Source organism: Pelodiscus sinensis, chromosome 2 (assembly GCF_052426305.1).
Source record: "Pelodiscus sinensis isolate ZL-2025 chromosome 2, ASM5242630v1, whole genome shotgun sequence".
In the NCBI taxonomy this organism is placed as follows: Eukaryota; Metazoa; Chordata; order Testudines; family Trionychidae; genus Pelodiscus; species Pelodiscus sinensis.
The window spans coordinates 71,424,848-71,445,907 of record NC_143053.1 but is presented as its reverse complement, the minus strand read 5'-3'; the positions used below and the strand labels follow the sequence as shown (position 1 = coordinate 71,445,907).

Genomic DNA, 21,060 nt, shown 5'->3' with positions numbered 1-21,060 from the left:
CAATTATACTGATACCACATGATTTAATTTAAATTGTTACTTGAAGGTCTTAGGCTTGATTATTACATGTCAAGAGGAAAATATGTGTGGGCAGCAGTGAGGCTAATCATACTAATAAATAAGCAAAATTCAGAACAGTCTTTGTTCACATTCTGTTTCAGAATGTTTTGCTGTTTTAAAAATTGCATTTAAACTACTTCAGTCTCTGATTTTGTTTTCCAAATTTGTCTTGTCTTTGCGATCTTACTGAGATGTAATTCAAGGCATACTTTGAAGAAAATAGTGCCTTAATTCTAATGTTATGAATATAAAATGGTTACACTAGTGCAAACACTGTTTTTTTCAGTCTTGTGAAAAACACGTGTGCAGTACTTTTCAAGTGCATGGCTTCAAGTATTTTTATTTAACATTTTGAAAAAAGTGAAGCATTCAACTCTTATTACTGTAGAGCTCAATTTAATTTAATGTACAGTTAATATTAATTTATTGTATAAATTGTGTTAGGCCCTTGAAAAAGAGCCCAAAAAGTGAAGAATTAAACAAGCTTAATCATACAAAAAAAACTAGGCGTTCAGCTAAACTTTCAAGGCCATATATCCTAAACTCTATATTCCTTCTTAACGTAAACAGTTGTATTAGAAATATAGTAATGATAGCCATGAAAATAAATTGCAGAAATAATGGGGCAATAATTACTGCTTATGTTCAGTTTGCAGCTTCCAAAGGTGTATAACTTAAGTAAATCAAAATCACTTTTTTCTGATCCAAGCACAAGCATTGTCCTTGATGGAGGATTATGTTTCAAATTTCTTTCACACCGTTTAGCATTTTTTAAGAGGAAAAGTGTTTATTTTTTATCTCTTGCTGAACTTAAAGGCTTGAAGTGGTTGTGCATACATTAAATCATTACATTTTTGTTAAAAGACAACATGTGGAAAATATCAGGCCAAAACGTGACTTTCGGAAAGTACACAAAAATAGGATTACAATAGCAATTGTCTTGCAGCCTTGACTATATAGCGAGTGGTAGACAGTGCATGCTGCAGTATTTTTAGGCAACCCCTACAATTATGCAGATAAATAAATAATAGATTAATATTGTAATATGTGATTGATTATTTTACAAACATAGTTTAGGGTTCTGTATGTTTGAAAATACCATAATAAATACTGAGTCATGTCAAAGAAAGTTCCAGATGCAAGATTAAAGCTTATTATGTTGCTGTTATAGTGATGCCTAATCTGCCCCCGCCCCATGCTGTCTCCACTGTTTTTTTTTTTATGATGGTATTTTCCCAGCATACTGGAAATAAATGGCATTCCCCTCGGGCGTACCGGCACCTATTGTCAGAGGAGACTTCACCGTCGTCATTGTCCTGGGACGGCTTGGTTTTGTTTTGTTTTTTGTTTTGCTCAACAACTTTCTCCTGGAGTACCAGGTACCCAGAATCATTATCATGCTCCTGCACATGCCTGCCACGTTCAGCTTTTAAGAATTATATATAGGGTCATTGTTACATACTGTCACTTTTATAAATTAATTATATGAGAGAGGAGAGGATGTGGTTGGGAATTGGGTTTCAGGGGCTGGAGCACTGGGCAATGAGTAAGGTTTGGGCTGGAGAAGAAGGGTAGGGAAGATGTGTACTTTAATAAGCTTCCTCTGATTCATCAGAATAGAATTCTGCCAGACCATAGGAGGTTTGTCAGGGGACTATCTACTTTAATTAATCTCACAATATTCATCAGAACAAAACTGTTCTCTGGTCCACTTTTCCCCTTCTGTGACAAGCTGAAGGGGAAGGAAGATGTTAATGGTCTATCCTGCACAGGTCCATCAGACTGAAACTTCCTTCTAGTGATCTATAAGTAGTTTGTCAGAGGAAGAAGCTTCCTTCAGAATGAAGTTGCTTTTTTTTCTAACAGATCGTGAACTTTAGGCTTCCGGTCTCATTTTCCCTTAATAGTTGTTAGGAAGAGGAAGAGGAGGGGGACTATTTGCAGCTGAAGCAGGAGAGAGGAGGGGGACTATTTGCAGCTGAAGCTGAATGTCAGTAGTGGAGTTGGCAGCTCTGTTCAAAAGGCTATTTCCCCTCTATCAAAACTAATTGCTTCTGAATTGTTAGAGAAAAAAAATCTGTTAAATCTGAAATTCTCCTCAGATTTTACACTTAAAGTTCTCCTCCATGCTGACGACAAGTATGGGGCTACCTCATCTCAAAAACTCAATATCTGTAAACTATAGCTCGTGCTTTATTTGTAACCAACATCACCTTTCAATATATTGAACATCAGAAGTCAAGAAAGCAGAAATACTTTAACCAAGTTGTATGTCCTCATCACAGTTTGTAGTTTACATCAGTGGATACTTTTGAAAAGCCCATCCAGAGATGCCTAATGTTTTTGAACAAATTGGCCTGTATTTTTTATTTAAAAAAAATCAGTAACTTCATTTATATATTGGAACTTCCAGTATGTAAAAGAATACATATATAAACTTTCAATATATATTGGAAGACTAAATAACTTTGTTTGGTTAATAGTGAAAACAATTTTATTTTGAAGTGATAAAGATTTTATGCCACAAATACTAACTTTTAATAAAAATATGCTAAAAGCTTGATGCCGCAAACACTCATGTACATGCTTAATTTAAAGTACATGAGTAGTCCTACTGAAGTCATTTGAATGTATACATGTGAGTAAAATTAGGGCCTGCTTAAGTGTTAGTAGGATCAGGTCTCAGTTTGCAATATATTGTTTTTTGTTGATAGAAATTCTGTAAAATTCAAATAAGATACTTGCCAACAGTGATCTATAAAAGCAGCATTTAAAATTCAGTTTTATAATAATGTTAATAACATGTACAATAGTAAACTCTTTTTCTGATTAGAAAGCTCCAATTTGATCTAAGTAGATTTTTTAAATTGCTTGATTTTAAAAAAATAGGCAAGGTGGAGCCATGTCCAGTTTGGATGCTCATTATGGGGAGAATGTTGAAAAACTGGGGAGAATTCAGAGAAGGGCCATGACTGCAGGATTAGAAAATTTGCCTTACTCAAGGAGCTTATCTGTGTATTTTGACAAAGAGAAGATTGGGGGTGACTTGATTTCAGTATGCAAGTTCCCTACATGGGGAATAAATATTTAATAATGAGCTCTTCAGTCTAGCAGAGGAAGATATAACATGATCAGTGGCTGGAAGCTGAAGCCAGACAGATCCAGACTAGAAATGAGGTTTAAATTGTTTAACATGGCAAGTAATTATTAGAATTAATTGCCAAGTGTCATGGTAGATTCTCCATCACTAGAAATTTCAAAATCAAGATTAGATTTTTTTTTTTAAAAAAAAGTATGTTCTAGGACAGGAATGGTCAAATACTGGCTGTGGGCTGGTACTACTTTGCCAGGGTTAGCTTCTGATGGACTGTCGCTATATTTACCTGCGCCTCTGCAGGTATGAGCGATCACAGTTCCTGTTGGCTGTAGATCATCGTTCTCAACCAATAGGAGCTATGGGAAGCGGAGATTTTTTTAAATGGATGTCCTGTTTGGCTCTTTCATATAGCAAAAAAATGTCTTGCCCATATGGTTCTGAAAACTTAGCACATTTTAACTGATTTAATTTTGTTTGCATTAGATTGCATCCCTGCTTCTCTTACTGCATATAGTTTGGCTAATGACAAGATACAGCTTCACTGAAACTATCATAAATCCTTTGGGCAGTAGTGAAATTGACAAAGATCATGTAAGGTTCATTCTGATTTTTGGGATACCAATGAGCAAGAACAGACAGACTTAAGTTGTGACCTGGATGTCACTTGTGGTCCTCTTCTTTTGTCTTTTATATCAGTTAGGTATTTTTTACAGTTTTTCAAGCCATTTTATAATCAAAATGCCCATGATAGGAGTGTATGCATTAGGCATGTAAGTGACCAGTTAACTATCAGAGAGAGGCAGCAAGGGAGAGAAGCAGGCGCTGGTGCTGGAGCCAGCTTAAAAGCCGGTTTCCCCCAGCTCCAACTCCGCGGGGGGCAGGGGAGGTAAAGGCACAGCGGGAAATGGTGCGAGTGGGGACTGAAGCAGTCTCCACTCATGCAGGTTCTGCTGCGATTCTGCTTTTGAAATGTACAAGCTTTCCATCAATTATTTGATTAGTCGATAAGGGCACCTCCAGTTTTGAACTGTAGCAAGAGCCCAGGCAGTTCCCTCACACATCTCCTCCATCAAAATCCCACAACTCCAGCCCTCCTCCCTGACCAGGAAGTACTCCCTGCGGTGCTTCCACTTTCGAAGTGTAGCAAGAGCTGTGCTGAGCTCTTCCTTCAGTTCAGAGGTGGAGGTGCCCTTATTGACTAATCGAATAATTGATGGAAATCCCATCGACTATTCGATTAGTTGTAAATTTATCATCCTTAGTGTGCATTTGGTTTTATATAATTAGATCACTAATAATTGAAAGGTTGTTGCAGAAAATAAATATGTATGTATGATAATTGCATTGGCGATCTATTAGTACTGTACTGGAATCACCTATTACACCATTTACCATGCTGTTCAATGTGTTTGGTCCCAATACTACAGCTATAATCATAGGATAACTTCTGTACTCTACCTTTCTGGGGCAATCGGACTTGGTACATTCCTAATTTAAATATGGAACTTTCTGCACTGCTAACTGTATTTTTTTTAATCTGAATTTCATTGTCTTTGTGGCACAGTAGCTGAAAGCAGCAGGTTGAAATCTATTAGCATGTAGTTACTTAGGTTTACAAATATATCTGCTGGTACTCTCAGAGCCAGGGTTACTATTTTCCTAAAAAGGAAATGCTATACTATTACTACTACTTGCTACACTCGCCAACCCACCTCTCTCTGGCTGCTTTCACAGCCAGAGAGTATGAGAGCTATGCTCGCCTGTCTCTGGGGGGGAGAGTGCAGGAGTGGGGGAAGGTGCAGGAACAGGCTGCAGGTAGGTGTCTGGTCAGGGAGGAGGGCTGGAGTTGTGGGATTTTGATGGAGGAGATGTGTGAGGGAACTGGTGGTGCGAGGTCTCTGCAGGGTGGTGAGTGAGTGGGCTGGGGGTGTGGGGCCTCAGTGGAGGGGGTATGTGAGGGAACTGAGGGTGCAGGGTCTCGGTAGAGGAGGTGTGTAATGGGGGTGGGAGTGCAGGATCTTGGCAGGGTGATGAGTGAGCAGGTTGGAGGGGGCAGGGTCTCAGCTGGGCAGTAAGTGAGGGGGCTGAGGGTGCAGGGTCTCAGCAGAGGCATTGAGATGCGGTGTCTTGGCAGGGTGCTGAGTGAGCGGGCTGGGGCCACATTGGCGCTCCAGCCTGCCCCCCAAGCCGAAACCTTCACTCAGCCGTACCAAGCAACGGGAAGAGCCTCCTTGGAGTGCATTCCTGTCCTGCTGTTCCCCCAGATGTGGAGGGGGAAACGAAGTGGCAGCACTCGGCGAGCTTTCTCTCCCTGCAGGAAGCCAGCTTTGGCACCTGCCATATGGGCTCTGCCCTGCCTCTTCAGCCACCCCTCAGGCCTGTCTACACAGACTCATGAGGAGGTCATGTAGCCAAATGGGTGTTGCAGGACTGCAGTTGGGGGGGAGGGCTCTGAGGGGATATCCGCAGTCCTGTTGCCCCGACCTTGGTAGCAGGAGGTAGCAAGCGGGATTGACAGGATCCTGCCCCTCCTCTTCCTCCCTGGGATGGGCTTCGTTCCTCCTCTTGGGCTTTTTTTGTTTTGTTTTTTCTTTGCACATGTTAAGTTCCAAATTTATTCACCTCCCTCTCCCCTGCAGGAGCAGTGGAAGCTATGCATTCTTGGCATTCCAGGGCTATAACTCTGCTTGGTGGCAGCTCCATCCCCACATATGTGAGAGTTAGCAGGATCGATGCCTGCATCCTCCAAGTGGCCACTCTTTCCCTCCTCTCTTCCCTTTTCTCACGCACACCCTCTTATATCACCCATTTCTGCCTGGGCTTCCTGTAGGGTGAACAGAGGGTGAAGGAGGAGGCTTGGCCAGCAAGCTGGGCAGGTGTGTGTGTCTTCCTCCTGTGTGCCCTGGGCAGGGCACTGGCAAGTTTATACTTAGCCTCTCTTGTACCTTCACCCACCCTTGCGGGCTGCAGTGGGTTCCCCTTCCCATTTACAAGCTTCCCTCCCTGCTGAAGCTTCCTGCCTCCACCTCCCTAAACTCCTTCAAACTTTCTCTTCCGCAGCAGGGACATGATTAGTTGGTGGGGGCAGTACCTCTGGACACAGAGTGACATGATGATGTCATTCTGTTGTCCCACTGGGAGGGAGGGAGGGAGAGGGAGAGAGCAATTTAAAAAACCATCTGACAGCTTTAATCAAGGTTTGAACAAAGACCTGAACTTGCTAGGCCACTACATTAAATATCCTAATGACATCGAAAGCTAAGTACTGGGCGCTTACAGCCCACTCTGTTACCCTCATTTAGCATGGACACTGTAATTGACAAGACTTTTTTTTCCCTTCTCTTTACCTCCGCATCCCCTCATTTTCTGCTATTTATTTGTACATCTGAAGAAGTGGGTTGTGCCCATGAAAGCTCTTGATAGCATCTACAATTTTTGTTAGTCTCTAAGGTGCTACAGGACTATTCATAGTTTAAGTGTTTTACTAAACACATTTATCATGGTATTTAAGACAGCAGGTTACCTTATTTGACATATTGTTACTGTATAATGCTTCATTAATTAAATACACCAGGATTTGCAGAATTTAATCACAAACTGGGTGTCTGAAAATGTTTTATAATAGGATATTTAAAATATACTTTGAAGATTTTATGACTGAAATGATACTCATTTGTGATGTTCAATGTCATACAGTCAGTAAGTAATCGACTTATGTTTTTTCATGAACATATGCTATTTACATTGCTTCACTTTCTTTAAATAGTTAAAGTCCCTCGTAATTTTCGCTTGTTGGAAGAACTTGAAGAAGGTCAAAAAGGAGTAGGCGATGGTACAGTAAGCTGGGGCCTTGAAGATGATGAAGATATGACACTTACAAGGTGGACAGGCATGATTATTGGACCACCAAGGGTCAGTACAGTAGGTTAAAACTTCTTTTTTTTATGTTTGTAGGCAGTATAAAATCCTGTATTAAGATTACATTTTAGAGAAGCAGTTAACTTAAAAACATTTACAAAGAAAAATGGGTAGTTGCAATAATAGTTTAGTTTATAACTGTACTGTTACAGTCTGTCTGCAGTTTATAACTAATCATAGCTTGATTTACTAACTTGAGATAAATATGAGAAGCTACATTCTAGTATACTCATATGTGTACCAGCAAGCCTATAGTCAGTGTTGTGGAATTACCCACATGAATTAAAATCTGTAGAAAGGCTAGAAAGAATTGCATAGGAACATTGTACAGGCTTAAGTTTCACATGGTGTAGGCACATACTTATGTGTTCAGCAAAGCTTGTGTGTATCCACATCTTTATAGTTACTTTTATGTCTATTGAGTAATCTGTGCAGTGGGGGTGGTGCTTTGAGGCTACTGCTGCCTGGAATAGAGGCACAAGTTAAAGCTGCATTTCCATCATTACTATGCCACTATGTCCTGTAATAGCAAAATAATTTTGTACAGGGACTGTTATTGGAGTGTTCTGCACCTTTTTACCACGTGAGATTATATTTCTCATACATGCCTTGTCAAGTTAGTTCTGCAGTAAAACAGTATCTATAGTATGAGAAATACAGAACGTAAGAGAAAAGATAAATAATATCAAGCAGCTTTGATAAGAGTACAAAACATATTTGAACGTAAATTGGGACTTTAAAAATGTGCCGATACTCAAAGTAGCATTGTGATTTCTTTTATTAAAGTTAGCCTTGAGTGATATAGCACTGCTACCGTTTATTGTGCAGTAAGTCCCCCCTGCCATAAGTCTAACAGAAGATCATATTAACAGTTAGGGTATAATGGTGGTACTCTTCCACACTCCACCAGCACTCCAAACTCAGCCTACTTGGGAAACCAGTTGCAGTTGAATTATCAGTTGCAGTAGATTGTGCAGAGGTTCAGAATATCATCACGTGTTCTGCTGGGCTCCTGAGCTTTGGATACATCAGGAGGCAAGGGGAGATAATGTATAGACACTATCGTTTTATGCCTTGGACCTTAGTTTCCATAGTTTTATGATGTCAGAAGCTATGTAACCCCCACCCTCAATCTCATGGTTATAGAGAAAAGCATTTAAAATGTAACCTGTTAACTAGGGATCTTAGCGTGTATTTTAATAGTCATGTAACCACATGAAATTGTAGCGGTTGCATGACAATAAGATAGTCCCCGGAGGTGGGGCTGGCAGCCCGTTCACTCCCAACCCCGTTTTTGGGGAGCCCCCTGGTACCCCGTGCTGCTGCCTCTGTATTAGAGGTGGCAGCATGGGGTGGCAGGCTGGAGTTGGTCCATGAGGGTAGTCAGTTTAAAAAACAGCTTCCCAAGCAGACTAGCTCCCACCTGCTGCGCTGCTGCCTTTGACGCAGCCCCTGTCTGCAAGGATCCGTGGTGGGTTTGAGCTCCCCATGGACAGAGCAGCAGCCCCTGTCTGTGGGGAGCTTGGACGCTACATGGACAGAAGCTGCTGCCAAGGCGCAACCTCTGTGCAGCGAACCTGGGCCACCACGGACAGAGGCTGCTTCTCATAGAGGCAGCAGCACAGGGGAAAGGGCAGGTGGTACCACAGAGCTGGTGGTGATGGTAACTGGATTTTAAGCTGACTACCCCTCCCTCTCAGCACCGACTCCTGTTTGCCCCTCATCCCCCTGCTGCAACGGTGGGGGGGAGAGGGGGACAGGCGGGTTTGTGGAGCCGCCACACTCATGGAGCCTGCTTGAAAGCTGGCTCTCTGTGTGTATCAGCTCCCACCTGCCTCCCTATGAGAGGCAGCAGTGCAGGGGTGGGAGGGAGCAGGCAGATCTGATGCTTGTGGGTCTGATGCTTAAAAGCCAGATCCTCAGGGCACTGGCTTCTGCTACCCCTGCCTCCCCTGCTGCCTCTGATAGAGGCAGCAAGGGGTGAGGGAGTGTGTGTGTAGTCAGCAAGATTAACTGATAAGCCTGGGTTTATCAGATCAACGTGTAGACAGCTACACAATTACATCCCTACTGTTAACTGACACCGTAGTATCTGCCAGGATCTGCAGACAGTTTCAGCAATCGGAGAAACAGCAGCCACCAGAGCAGTACTTGCTGGATCCATGTTGCTTACCAGAGCAGTCTAGACACACTTTGCCCTGAGGAGATGGGCTGGTCTGGTCATAGCAGGAGTTTATACCCCATTCAGCTCTGTAGGATTGGCTTCCCTTGGTGGTACTCAGTAGTCCCTGTTCTAATATGCTTTGATCAATATTGAAATTGTTTGTAGCATAGACATTTCCATTATCATCATTGGGCATCTAATTTTAAACCCTTAAAAATCAAATGATGTACTGATTATCTTAGAGTTATAGTTGGGTTGTGTGTGGAATTAGGCAGATGTTACTGTGTGGTTTGGGCTTGGTTCACATTTTGAATATTTTCTTCAGTATGGTAAAAGCAAGTGATATCTCTTATTTAAAGGAAAAATTGAGATTCCAGAGAATAAGATGACTGTCTTTTGGGAGAAAGGGTACCAGTTCACCAACCTAGTATGATCTGCTTCAATTTGAACTGGGGGGTAGACAACCCGCAGACCTTTTGATGTTGCTAGTTATAGTGCAGGAGATATCACGTTGGCTGGGATGCAGGTTCTAATTATGCTTAGTTTAAATCTTTATAGTTTTATTGTCCATTAAAATTTTATTATTTAGTTAGGGGACATGGTCAGAGCTGGTGGACCAGATGAGTTCAGAGGGTTGGACCCAAGTACAAGTGGGAATTGGGAAGGTGGGGCCAAGCCTCCAAGCTAGGAGTTGGAGATAGGTTAAGGAGGTCAGGATGAGAGTGAGCAACTGGGAACTAATGGAGAGAAAGATTATCACATTTCATTGCTCTTTGCCCACATGCACTGATGGAGGCTAGGAAACAGCTTAAGCTATAATTCGAGTGCTGAGGTTAATATCATGGTCCCCAAAAATGAACTGTTATTGATTTAGGTCACAAATGAGCATGCAGTTAGTATTAGCTTATTCTGAATTAAAAACTTTTGGATAATTATCAGTCTCTATTAAATGGAGACAGTAACAGCAAGGTTATTGCAGGTTGTGTTAGACGTGATTATTACAGTTGCATCAGTTTCCTCACACAGTCTTTTTCTTCACTGTCTGATCCAAACCATTGATGTTAGCTCCATACTCTTAAGAATAGAGTTGGAGATGTTTCAATCTATGTGTACTTCCCAATTGTGTGAATCTAAAGTAAGCATTCTTATTTTCCATCTAATGAAAACTGGGGATCAGAATGGTGCTGTGCCTTCCTGTGCTGCCCAGTGCAGAGGGACAAGAATGTGAACAGATAGTAGCCATATGTGGCTGTGAAGTGTGGAAAGCCGCTGTACATAATCATTCTTTACTCAAGCCAGCTACAGCACATTAGTGGTAACAACACCACATGCAAATTCAGGTGATACAGACAGCTGTAAGTAATAGATACGGAGAAGAGCTACTTGAGGCAATGTGTAGCTTCTGGCAGAAAAAAGAGGAAATAGCTCTTAATCCTCTGAGCGACATGAGCATTGTGCTTAGAAGATGAAGGTATGTTGCTGCAGAGTAAGGAAACAATGGCAGCGTGGCCACTGAACAAATAAGGATATCAAGTTGTTGATTGGTAGATAGGAACACTGAGGGACATTCATTTCACAGGGAAGTCCTGAGATCCTTGGAACTGGGATTACTATTTCATGCATATCCACTGGTTCTATTAAATTATAAATAAACTCTGTCCTATCTATACAGTTGCTGATCACTGTTCTCAATAGGATGGTGGGTTGAGCTCTTTATATTTTTAAACACTAGTTTTATATTTTTTTGTTCTGAGCTCCTTTTTTCATTCCTTTGTTGGGGTGTGTACGTCTCATGCACAGTTGCTGGAGGCCTTTTCCCCTCAGTGATACCCATTGAAATGGCTCAATTACCCTATATTGCCATTTGCTACTGCTCTGGCTGCAGCCCAGACTCTAGAATCCTGCAGGTTCAGCCCAAGCCTGAATGCCTTTGTCACAATTAAATAACCCTTTTAGTCTAAGTCCTGTGAGCACAAAATGGCTGGCATAGGCTAAGAATCTTAAAATTCATTTATTCAAGTAAACATGTAACCACTGAAAATTTCAGCAGTTACATGTGGGGATGGGGGAGCTGTGAGGGACCGGGCCGGTCTGGGCACAGCTGAGGGCGTCCGCTCAGGGCGAATTGCTCGAATTCGGGGCTCCTTACAGCCTCCAGACTGGAAGCCTTCCCAACTAGGCCACAACCAGTCCCACAGAGCGCTTCAGCTGCCTGCCTGAAGCCTCACGAGCAAAACCCCTCTGACACCCCAGCAATATCTGTGCCCCAGATGGCCCTGGGCCTCTCATACAGGGGAGGGGGTCTTAGAACCCAACCGCACCTACCCTGAACACGTTCTGTCCGGTTCCAAGAAACCAGCCACGGATCCCGGCCAATTTACTCTCTGGATCTTACCCACAAATCATGCTGAGCCAATCCTTCAGAATCTACAATCTAAAGGTTAATTACTACAGTAAAGAAAAGCATGAGAATAAGGTTGTTAAAGGATAGTACATTACATGCATCAAATCTCCCAGTTCTCGATGCAGGCTCTAGCAGAGATGTTACAGCTACTGGCTTAAAAGTCCTTGTTGCGCATCCTAGGATCAGGATGGGTCCACAGTTCTTTCCGGCTCTTCGATCCCAGCCTCTGTCAGCAGTGAGCCTGGGACCTCCGCGGGCAGAGGCTGCTTTGTGGCAGCCTCCCCTGGTGCCCCACTCCCAGCCGTGCTTCTGCCTCTAATAGATAGAATAGATATCTGATATCTTTATAGCACTGGCTTGCCCTTGTCATCACAGTTATTTGACCCTGCTGACTTTGTTAGTTAAGGTTGCACTGTCCTGCTGGATCCAGATTTGATTTCTCAGGACCACAGCCATATGCTCCATCCCAACCTGCATGGTGAGGATGCTGGTCATAGTGCCATCTCCTGGCAGTCCAGGGCCAATACTAATTTCAGATAGATTCTGAGCCTACTTCCATGTTTGTCTGTTTGAGAGTCACCTATAGTGGAATGGAGATGTGGAAGCACTCAGACTAAATTTAGTTTCATAACTGATGTTCTTGAAGATGTGTTGCACATGTCCATTCCGCAACTTGCCTTCCTTCCATCTGTATACAGGAACCTGCAGAGGGTCGGGGCAACATGCAGTGATATGAGGCAACAGAGCAGGTACCACTTGGAGGAAAAAATTCTCAGACAGCTGCACACAGTGTGTGAACAGTCCTAGAATGGAATGGACATGTGCAGCACATCTTGAAGAACAACAGTAGTAGTGGGAATGTAGGTAACCAGTATTTATATAAGGTAGCTGCTTCTATGGTTTTTCCATGAAGAGAAGAAAGGGAGAGTTGGTTGCCAGTGTGAGGTACCACGGAATATCATAATATAGATATTATTTCATAATCTAACCTCTAGTACATGATCCTGTCCTCTTTGGCAGTTGGATTGGTTTTATTTGTCTCTGAATTCATGCAGAGCTTTCTTGCTCATGAGCCATTGTTCTGCAGCACCATTGTTCCACCGTGGGCTTGTCTTATGGTTTGGATTTGCCAGCGTTCAGATGTGGGGAGGAAACATATGTATAACTTAACTTTGCAAGTGGTTCAGTCAAATTTTTGTGGTAGAGTTTTTTCAGGTGTCTTGGGGTTTTTTGTGTGTGTGTGTGTGGTGCTTTCAGGGCCTGTAATCAGTGCCTTTTTTACACAGTGATTATTTTAACATAGTTAAATCTTTGTTAAAAAATATATAGCACATTGATTAGCTCATCAAGCTGACTGAGAGATTGACATGTCAAAAAGTAATCAAAGGCATCCATTGTAAAATAATAAAAACAGAGTTTAAATTATCCTATTACAAATTCCCTCTTCCTAACCCAGGTTTGCTGTGTCTGTGTATTTCTAACGTATTGTTAAATAATAACTTTCAGTAAGATTCATTAATCTTTTTCTTTTTTAGACAAACTATGAAAACAGAATATACAGTCTGAAAGTAGAGTGTGGACCTAAATATCCAGAAGCACCTCCAACGGTTAGATTTGTAACTAAAATTAATATGAATGGAATAAATAATTCAAATGGAATGGTAAGTTCATATGGTAAGGCCAATCTCCTTGTTAATCTGTACTCAGCAATTATTTACAGTGAAAATTCCATTGACTGTTATAGGGCAATGATTGCCAACCTCTTTTATACCGGGGACCAGCAAACCCAGTCTCAAATTTTGGGGGGACCGGCAACATTTTATTTGTATATTTGCATTCTCGTTATGCAAATAATATGTGAATATGCAAATAATGTTACCGGTCCACCAAACCTCATACACTCCAATGCTGACTCTTGCACCCCTCTCTCCCCCATACTGCCAACCCTCTGCCCTGAGCACCCCCTCACTTTTCTATTTCTTAGTGTAAGAAATGTATTTTCACCCCCTCCAGTTGAATATCTCACAAGCAGGACCATTAGAGACAACCATACGGCGGACTCCTATGGGGCCAGGACCAGAGCAGGGAGCGGCCACAGCTCCCTTGGTGGGATGGGGTCTGTGTGGCAAGACTTGTGTGGGTGCCCAGCTTGGGAGCACATGTAGCGGGGAAGTTCCCCACGCAACACATACTGCTGCCAACACACCCGTGGACATGGCTGGGCCAGACAGAGGGCATGGAGTGGGCAATAACTGGGCAGCCTCAACCTGCCTCCCATGGCCCGGCCCTTCTCACCCAGTGCTTTGTCCCAGCCCCACTAGAAATCCCATATACACCCCTCCTGGAAGTACAGGTGAACTCCAGCATCCAGTCTGCAGCAGTGATCTCCAACCTTTTTAAGCACAAGATCACTTTCTGAATTAAGTGCAATGTAAGATCAACCTCAAACCCAAATACCCTTGCTCCACCTCCTTTGTGCCCCTTCTCTGAGGTCCTGTCCCTGCTCATTCCATCCTCCCTCCCCCATTCTCCCTCCCTTTCACTAGGCAGGGGCAGATGGTTGGGGCACAGGCAGAGGGCATCTTGGGCTAAGGGATTTGGAGTGTGAGAGGGCTCTGAGCTGAGCCTGGGGCAGGGAGTTGGGTTGCCGGAGGGGGTTCAGGGTACATGTTCTGTAAGGGAGTTTGGGTCCAGGGGGCTCAGGGCTAGGGCAGGGCCTTGGGATGCAGGAGGGGGTTCATGACTTGGGCAGGGGTTCGGAGCTGGCTCCAGGTGGACATTGCTTATCTCAGGTGGCTCCTGGGTGGTGGTGCAGTGGGGCTAAGGCAGGCTCACCCCTGCCCTGGCCCTGCGCCACTCAAAAGCAGCCAGCAAACTCCCTCCATCTCAAGCCCTGTTGTTTCACCCCACACATGTTCTGTGGAGATACAATACAGGGTGGTAGATGAGGCACCCTGACATCAGTGTCCCCTCTTTTCCCTTCCCTGCTCTGTACCGCAAGCAGGAGGCTCCTGGGGAGGGGCAGCTCCAAGGCAAAGGGCAGGAGGTGTGCAACGGTGGTGGGAAGGGCAGCTGAAGTGCTGCACTTGAGAGCCTCTTGGCCAAACCAGTCAAGATCACCTGTCGGGCTCCAAGATCTACCAGTAGAGCCCGATCTCCTGGTTGGTGACCAGTGGGCTACAGCCTCCACCTTTGCCAACAGCCTCGGGGACACCGGGCTGCACGGGTTCCCCACCACCTCCTCCATGCCCCTGTTTGCCTGTCTGCAGGGCCACGTGCCACCCTGCTCCGCCTTGGCCTTGTCCCCATGGGCGTGGCCTGGTGGTGTGCCACGGCCTGGCAGCCAGCAGTTCATGGCCTGGCAGTTGGGATCCACTGTTATAGGGGATGGGAAGGAGCCTTCTCATTTAAATTATACATTCTAAATGATCATTTGTTTATACAAATGTTTAATTTGTGATTATTTTGCTTGCATACAACATACCTCTAAATCCGAAGTTGGTTGTTGCAAAGTAAACCCATTAACAGTTTGTCAGTAAAACCTAATAAACATTAATTGCAATATTCAAATAATGGTCTTCCAAAAAGTGTATAAATTAAAGCTGTTTTTTTTTAATTTGAGTAAAACAGCTTTGTGTTTAAGCAGTGCATATGCAGCTCGTTTACAGTATTCCTCTTCAAAGAGACTTACGTTTACCTAAGAGCATGGAATACTGTACTGTTCGAGATGTAGAATCATAGACTCATCGGGCTGTTTAGGACTTTAACAGGTTATCAAGTCCAGTGCCCTGCACTCATGGCAGGACCAAACACCATCTAGATAGTCTCTGACAGTTGTTTGTCCAGCCTGCTCTTAAAAAGCTCCAACGATGGAGATTCCAAAACCTCCCTAGGCAGTTTATTCCAGTTCTTAATTCTGATCAGTTTTGACTAGTGTTTTCAGCTAATACAAGTCATTAATTATAATTGACTTTGTTACTCTGGACTTTTTAAATTTAGGGAGTACTAAGAATGAAATTGTGGTCTTTAAATATGCTCTTACCTTATTTAGCTGAGGGAATCCAGATGCAGTTCTCTTTTAAAAATTAGGGGCCTCTCAATAAATGCCGTATCAAATGTGCATGATTTACAAGTGAAATGATGGCTTTGTCTAACTGGCAGGCCTGAAAACTCAGTCTGCCTTCTGTAAACTAAATTCTGCACTTCTCTCACAACACCACTAAAAGGTTCTTCAAGATAAGACTTGAATGACATTTGTGCTTTCAGAATGTTAAAAACTTATCTAATTCTGCTTGGTACACTCGACAACTCTCCTCTCTGGGGGTAGGCTGCTCTGGCTCTCCCCTTGCTGCTGGGGAGGGCCTGGCCTCGGGGGCCCCAGCAGCCAGGGGAAGAGAGCTGGGACAGGCCAGCTGGGGGATTGGGCTGGGCCGAGGTCACAGCTGGCCAGGCTCTTTCCCTGGCTGCCAGGAAGTGCTGAGCTGAGGCTCTCCCCTCTCTCCCCCACCCCTCTGTCATTGCTAGGGAGGGTCTGAGGGCACCCCAGCCACAACTCTTTCCCTCACCCCAGCCCAAAGCCACCCCAGCTTCAAGGCTGCCCCGGATCAGCTCCTATACCCCCCCCTCCCACAACTGGCTCATTGCGCCTAGCATAACCCTTCCCTCCGATTCCTCTCTAGCTGCTGGAGGTGAGGGGGGGCCTCACTGGGGCCATGCTCTTCCCAGCTGCCAGGGGGAAGGAGGCTGCTCAGGGACATCGCCGGGCTTGCACTCTTGCCCTTGGCCACCGGGAGCAGGGGGGTCCTCTCAGGGGCCTTGCTGAGCCTGTGCTCTTCCCTCAGGCTACCGAGCACAAGAGAGGGAGGGGCGTGGGACGCAAAGTGACATGATGATTTTTAAATATAGATAGAGAAAATAAATGTACCAAATGCACATAGGAAGGTGATACTAATTTAACAAAATGGCTTTTCTCTGTAGTTATTAATCCAGGTAGAGAAACACTACTTTAATTCCTGCATAAACTGAAAAGGGGGCAATATTTGAAAACAATATTAAATAAGGATGTAAAATCTCATTTAATTGATTAACTGGTTAAACATAATATTTAACTGGTTAACTGATTAAAGGGCAAGGCAGGTGGAGGGACTGTTCCAGCCCACCTGGACTGGCACAGCCAGGCTGGAGCACTCTCCTTTCCCGCCATGGACAGGGGCTGCTCCAGTCAGCCAGCTGGATCAGTTCCTACTTGCGGGGGGGGGGGGGGGGGGGGTGAAGGGGGGCTGGGGCTGGGCCAGCCAGCTGGAACTGGAAAGCCTCACCTGTTAGCCTCATCCTTAACCGGTTAACCATTCGCATCCCTAACATTGAGTTTAAGATGTTACAGAAAGGAACACTATATCAACTTGAAAATGGAAACATTTCCAGAAAAGAGTTTAATATAGTTTCAGATATAATATTTGCCCTTGACTCTCTCTTCCAATTTCTACAATTGTGCAGTCATAATATCTGGGGGTAGGTTCTTCCCTCTTCCCCATGTCTGTTGGTATGTGAAAGACCAACACAATTCCATTAACAAATTGATAATCTGGGGAGAAACATTGAAACTGACTAAGCAAAATGCTATCAGAGTAAAATTAAAAATAGTATTCTTTTTCTTTAGTTTCTATCATGGATGTTAATTGTAGGTGAAATTATTTCACATAGAATTTTCTCTTTGTGAATAGTGTCATTTTATTGTCCTTAGTTTCAGAGTACAGGTTGTACCTCCCTTAACCAGGACTCTTTGGTCTGGCAACATCCACCGAGCTCAGGTTTAGGGAGGTCTGGCCATGGGGCAGGAGGACCAGGGTGAGTCACCCAGGAGCCCCATGTTGGGGAGGGGACACAGAGGGGCCGGCGGCGCAGCAGGGAGTTTAGCTGGGGGCCAGCATCAGTTATGAAGCCCTGGCGGCTGCCACCACAGGAATCACACCATTCATGATTTTATAGGCCTTGCTCATAACTCTTAGTATTCTTTTTTCCAGGCTGAACAGCTCCTCACGTGGAAGTCATTCCACACCTCTAATGATTTTTGTTGTCCTTACCTCTATCTTTTCCTATTCTAATATATTTTTATTGAAATCAGTGACCAGAACTGCACATTGTATTCAAAGTGTGGGCATATCATGAATTTATATAATGGCATGATATTACCGCTCTTCTTATCTCTTCCTTTCCTAATGGTTCTTCAGCATTGTTAGCTTTCTTGAATGCTGCTGCATCTTGAACAGATGTTTTCAGATCTCTATTCACAATAACGCCAACATCTTTCTTGAGTAATAACATCTAATTTAGACCCCCCATCAGTTTGCATGTGTAGTTGAAATTGGAAAAAATAATAAGCATTACTTTACGTTGATCAGCATTGAATATCATATGCCATCTTGTTGTCCAGTTATTCCATTTTGTGAAATCCCTTTATAGCTCTTTGCAGTCTCTTTTGGACTTAATTATTTTGAATAATTTTATTTAATCTGGAACTTGCCACCTCACTGTTTCCCCCATTTTCCATATCTCTTATGAATATGTAGAACTGCATAGCCTTGGGAGACCACACTATTTATCACCCTCCACAGTCAAAATTGACCATTTATTCCTAGCCTTTATTTGCTATCTTTTAACCAATTACTGATCAATGAGAGGACCTTCCCTCTTATCCCCTGACTTCTTATTTTACGTAGAATCTGTGATGCAGGAGTTTGTCAAAGGCTTTCTGAGAGTCCAGGTACACTATATCCACTGAATCACCCTTGTTCACAGATTTGTTCACCCCCCCCCCCCCCGAAGAACTGTAATAAAGTGACTTGATTTTCTTTCAGAAAAGCTGTATTGACTCTTCCCCTACATACTGTGTTCTGATAATTCTGTTCTTAGTATAGTTACAAAAAAAATTGCCTTGTATCAAAGTTAGGTTTGCCAGTCTGTAACTGCCAGGATAGCCTCTGAAACCTTTTTTTTTTTTTTTTTTTTTTTTAAATCATCATTACATTCATTATCTTGCAGTTATCTGGTACAGAAGCTGATTTAAATGATAGGTTATATATCAGAGCACTGGTCTACACTAGGGAATTATTTCAAAATAAGTCCCCTTATTTCGAAATAACAAGTGGAGTGTCCATACTACCAAGCCCATTATTTCGAAATAACAGACTGGTGATTTTGAAATAACTGCTGCTTTCCATGAGGAGTAATGCTTATTTCAAAATAGCAGTAGTGTGGAAGCTCCGCTGCTTCTATTTCAAAATAACTACTTCCCAGAGTCATTCAAAGCAATTACTCGCCATTGCTTCCTGGGGTTCTTAAGTCGAGGTAGTGCATCTACGTTAAAGGAGTCTGCCTTGGACTAATTTTGAGGCTTCCCTCTAGTGTGGAAACACTGTTTCAAAATAGTTATTTTGGGAGTTACTATTTCAAAATAAGTTATTTCAAAATAATTTCCTAGTATAGACGTGCCCAGAGTTAGTGGTTCTGCAATTTCATATTTGAGTTCCTTCAAAACTCTTGGGTGAATACCATCTAGTCCTAGTGACATTGCAAAAAGAGCTACATTCTGACCAGTCAAACACACTCCTCATTTGGAACCAAAAGTATGCAATCAAATGGAAGCAGAGACATGAACAAAAAACATAAAAAATTGTACTGTGTTAAAAATAAGCTATTATAAAAAGGGAAAGCAGCATTTTTCTTCTTCATGGTAAAGTTCCAAGGCAAGTCAATGTTTAGTTGTAAACTTTTGAAAGAACAGTTATAATGTTTTGTTCAGAGTTATAAACATTTCAAAGTTGCAAACAGCTTCCATTCTTGTGGTATTCATAACTGAAGTTCTGGTGCATTACTGTTTAATTATTGATTTTTTTTTTCTCAAACCTCTTTCTGTTGACACCTCAGTATAGAACCTAAAAAGAATAACTCTGATCCATGAGTCTTCCCCCAATCCTCTGCACTGAAGAAAAGAATCCATTTAGCTTCTGTACAATGGCCTTGTCTTCCTTGAGCACTCCTTTAATACTCTGATTATCTTGTGGCCCCAAGAATTATTTAGCAGGCTCCCTGCTTCTGATATAAATTTTGAAGTTAGTGTTTTTTGCTGGTGGTTCTTCAAATTCTTTTTTGCTCTGCCTAATTATACTTTTATACTTCACTTGCCAGAGTTTGTTTTTTATTTTTCTCAAAAGGAATGTGACTTTCAATTTTTAAAGGATACATTTTGCTTCTAACTGCCTTCTTTACTGTGGTGTTTAGCCATGGTGGCTTTTAAAAAAAATTTTTTTTATTTTTTTTTTTATTTTGGGCATACATTAAATATACGCCTCTATGATGATGTTTTGAAAACTTTTGACTGTTTTTAATTTCCTTTTAATTAGCTTTCTTGTTTTTGTAGTTCCCCCTTTTGAAGTCAGATGTTACTCTGGTGGGCTTCTTTGGTCCCCCCCCCCATATGTATTTAAATTTACCATTATGATAGCTGTTACTGAGCAGTTCATCTATATTCACCTCTTGGACCAGATTGTGTGCTATGTAGGACTAAATCAGAAATTGCCTCTTCCCTTGTGAGTTGTAGGGCTAACTAACTTCTCCAAGAAGCAGCCATTAATAATTTATAGAAATTTTATCTGCATCCTGTCCTTAGGTGACATGTACCTAGTCAATATGGGGATAGTTGAAATCCTCAATTATTGCTGAATTTTCAGTTTTTTGGTGCTTCTCATGAGTATTTCACAATGACCATCATCATCCTGATCAGATGGTCAGTAGTATGTATTCCTACTGCTTTACTTTTTATTATTCAAACATGGAATTTCTATTCATTTAAAATTTTAACTAATAATTGATACTGTGCTTTTTTCCACATAGCCACGCTCCCCCACTGTCATGACCAACTCTGTCATTCCTATATACCACAGGTGGGCAAAATATAACCTACAGGCCACATCCAGTCCATCAAACATTTAGATGCAGCCTACTGTGGCCCAACAGGACCCTCAGGCAGGCTCCCTGCCTACCATGACCCTACACGTTGCTTAGAGCTGCAGGCTGCTGGGGCCAGCATGTGTGTGTCTGTGTGGCGCATGCCCTTTGGGAGAAGAGGGGGTCTCCTCAATCCGCCCCATCCCCTGGATCTAAGAACATAAGAATTACCTTACGGGGTCAGACCAATAGTTCATCTAGTCCAGTATCCTCTCTTGTGACAGTGGCCAGTGCCAAATACTTCTGGCAGTGAGATTTAGGGATAGCCACAGGATGGGGTTACAACCCGGATCATGCTGGCTAATAGCCACTGATGAACCTATCCTCCGTCAACTTATCTTTTCTCTCTGTATATATAAAAACGTTTTTCCTGCTGCACATCAGAATGATGTTATCAGGCTCTCTGGCTGC

At 42.9% G+C, this 21,060-nt stretch overlaps 1 protein-coding gene across 2 annotated transcripts in view; it reads left to right on the top strand.

Annotated features, from left to right (window-relative positions):
• The window catches only part of UBE2V2 (ubiquitin conjugating enzyme E2 V2), a 42,720-nt gene that overhangs the window by 10,378 nt on the left and 11,282 nt on the right, over positions 1-21,060 (top strand). Inside the window, exons 2-3 of one of the 2 annotated variants that reach the window (XM_006112164.5) lie at positions 6,924-7,078; positions 13,179-13,304. In XM_006112164.5, the coding sequence (XP_006112226.1) occupies positions 6,924-7,078; positions 13,179-13,304 (281 nt within the window). The remainder of the gene's footprint in view (positions 1-6,923; positions 7,079-13,178; positions 13,305-21,060) is intronic. The other variant, XM_006112165.5, reaches the window with a different exon arrangement.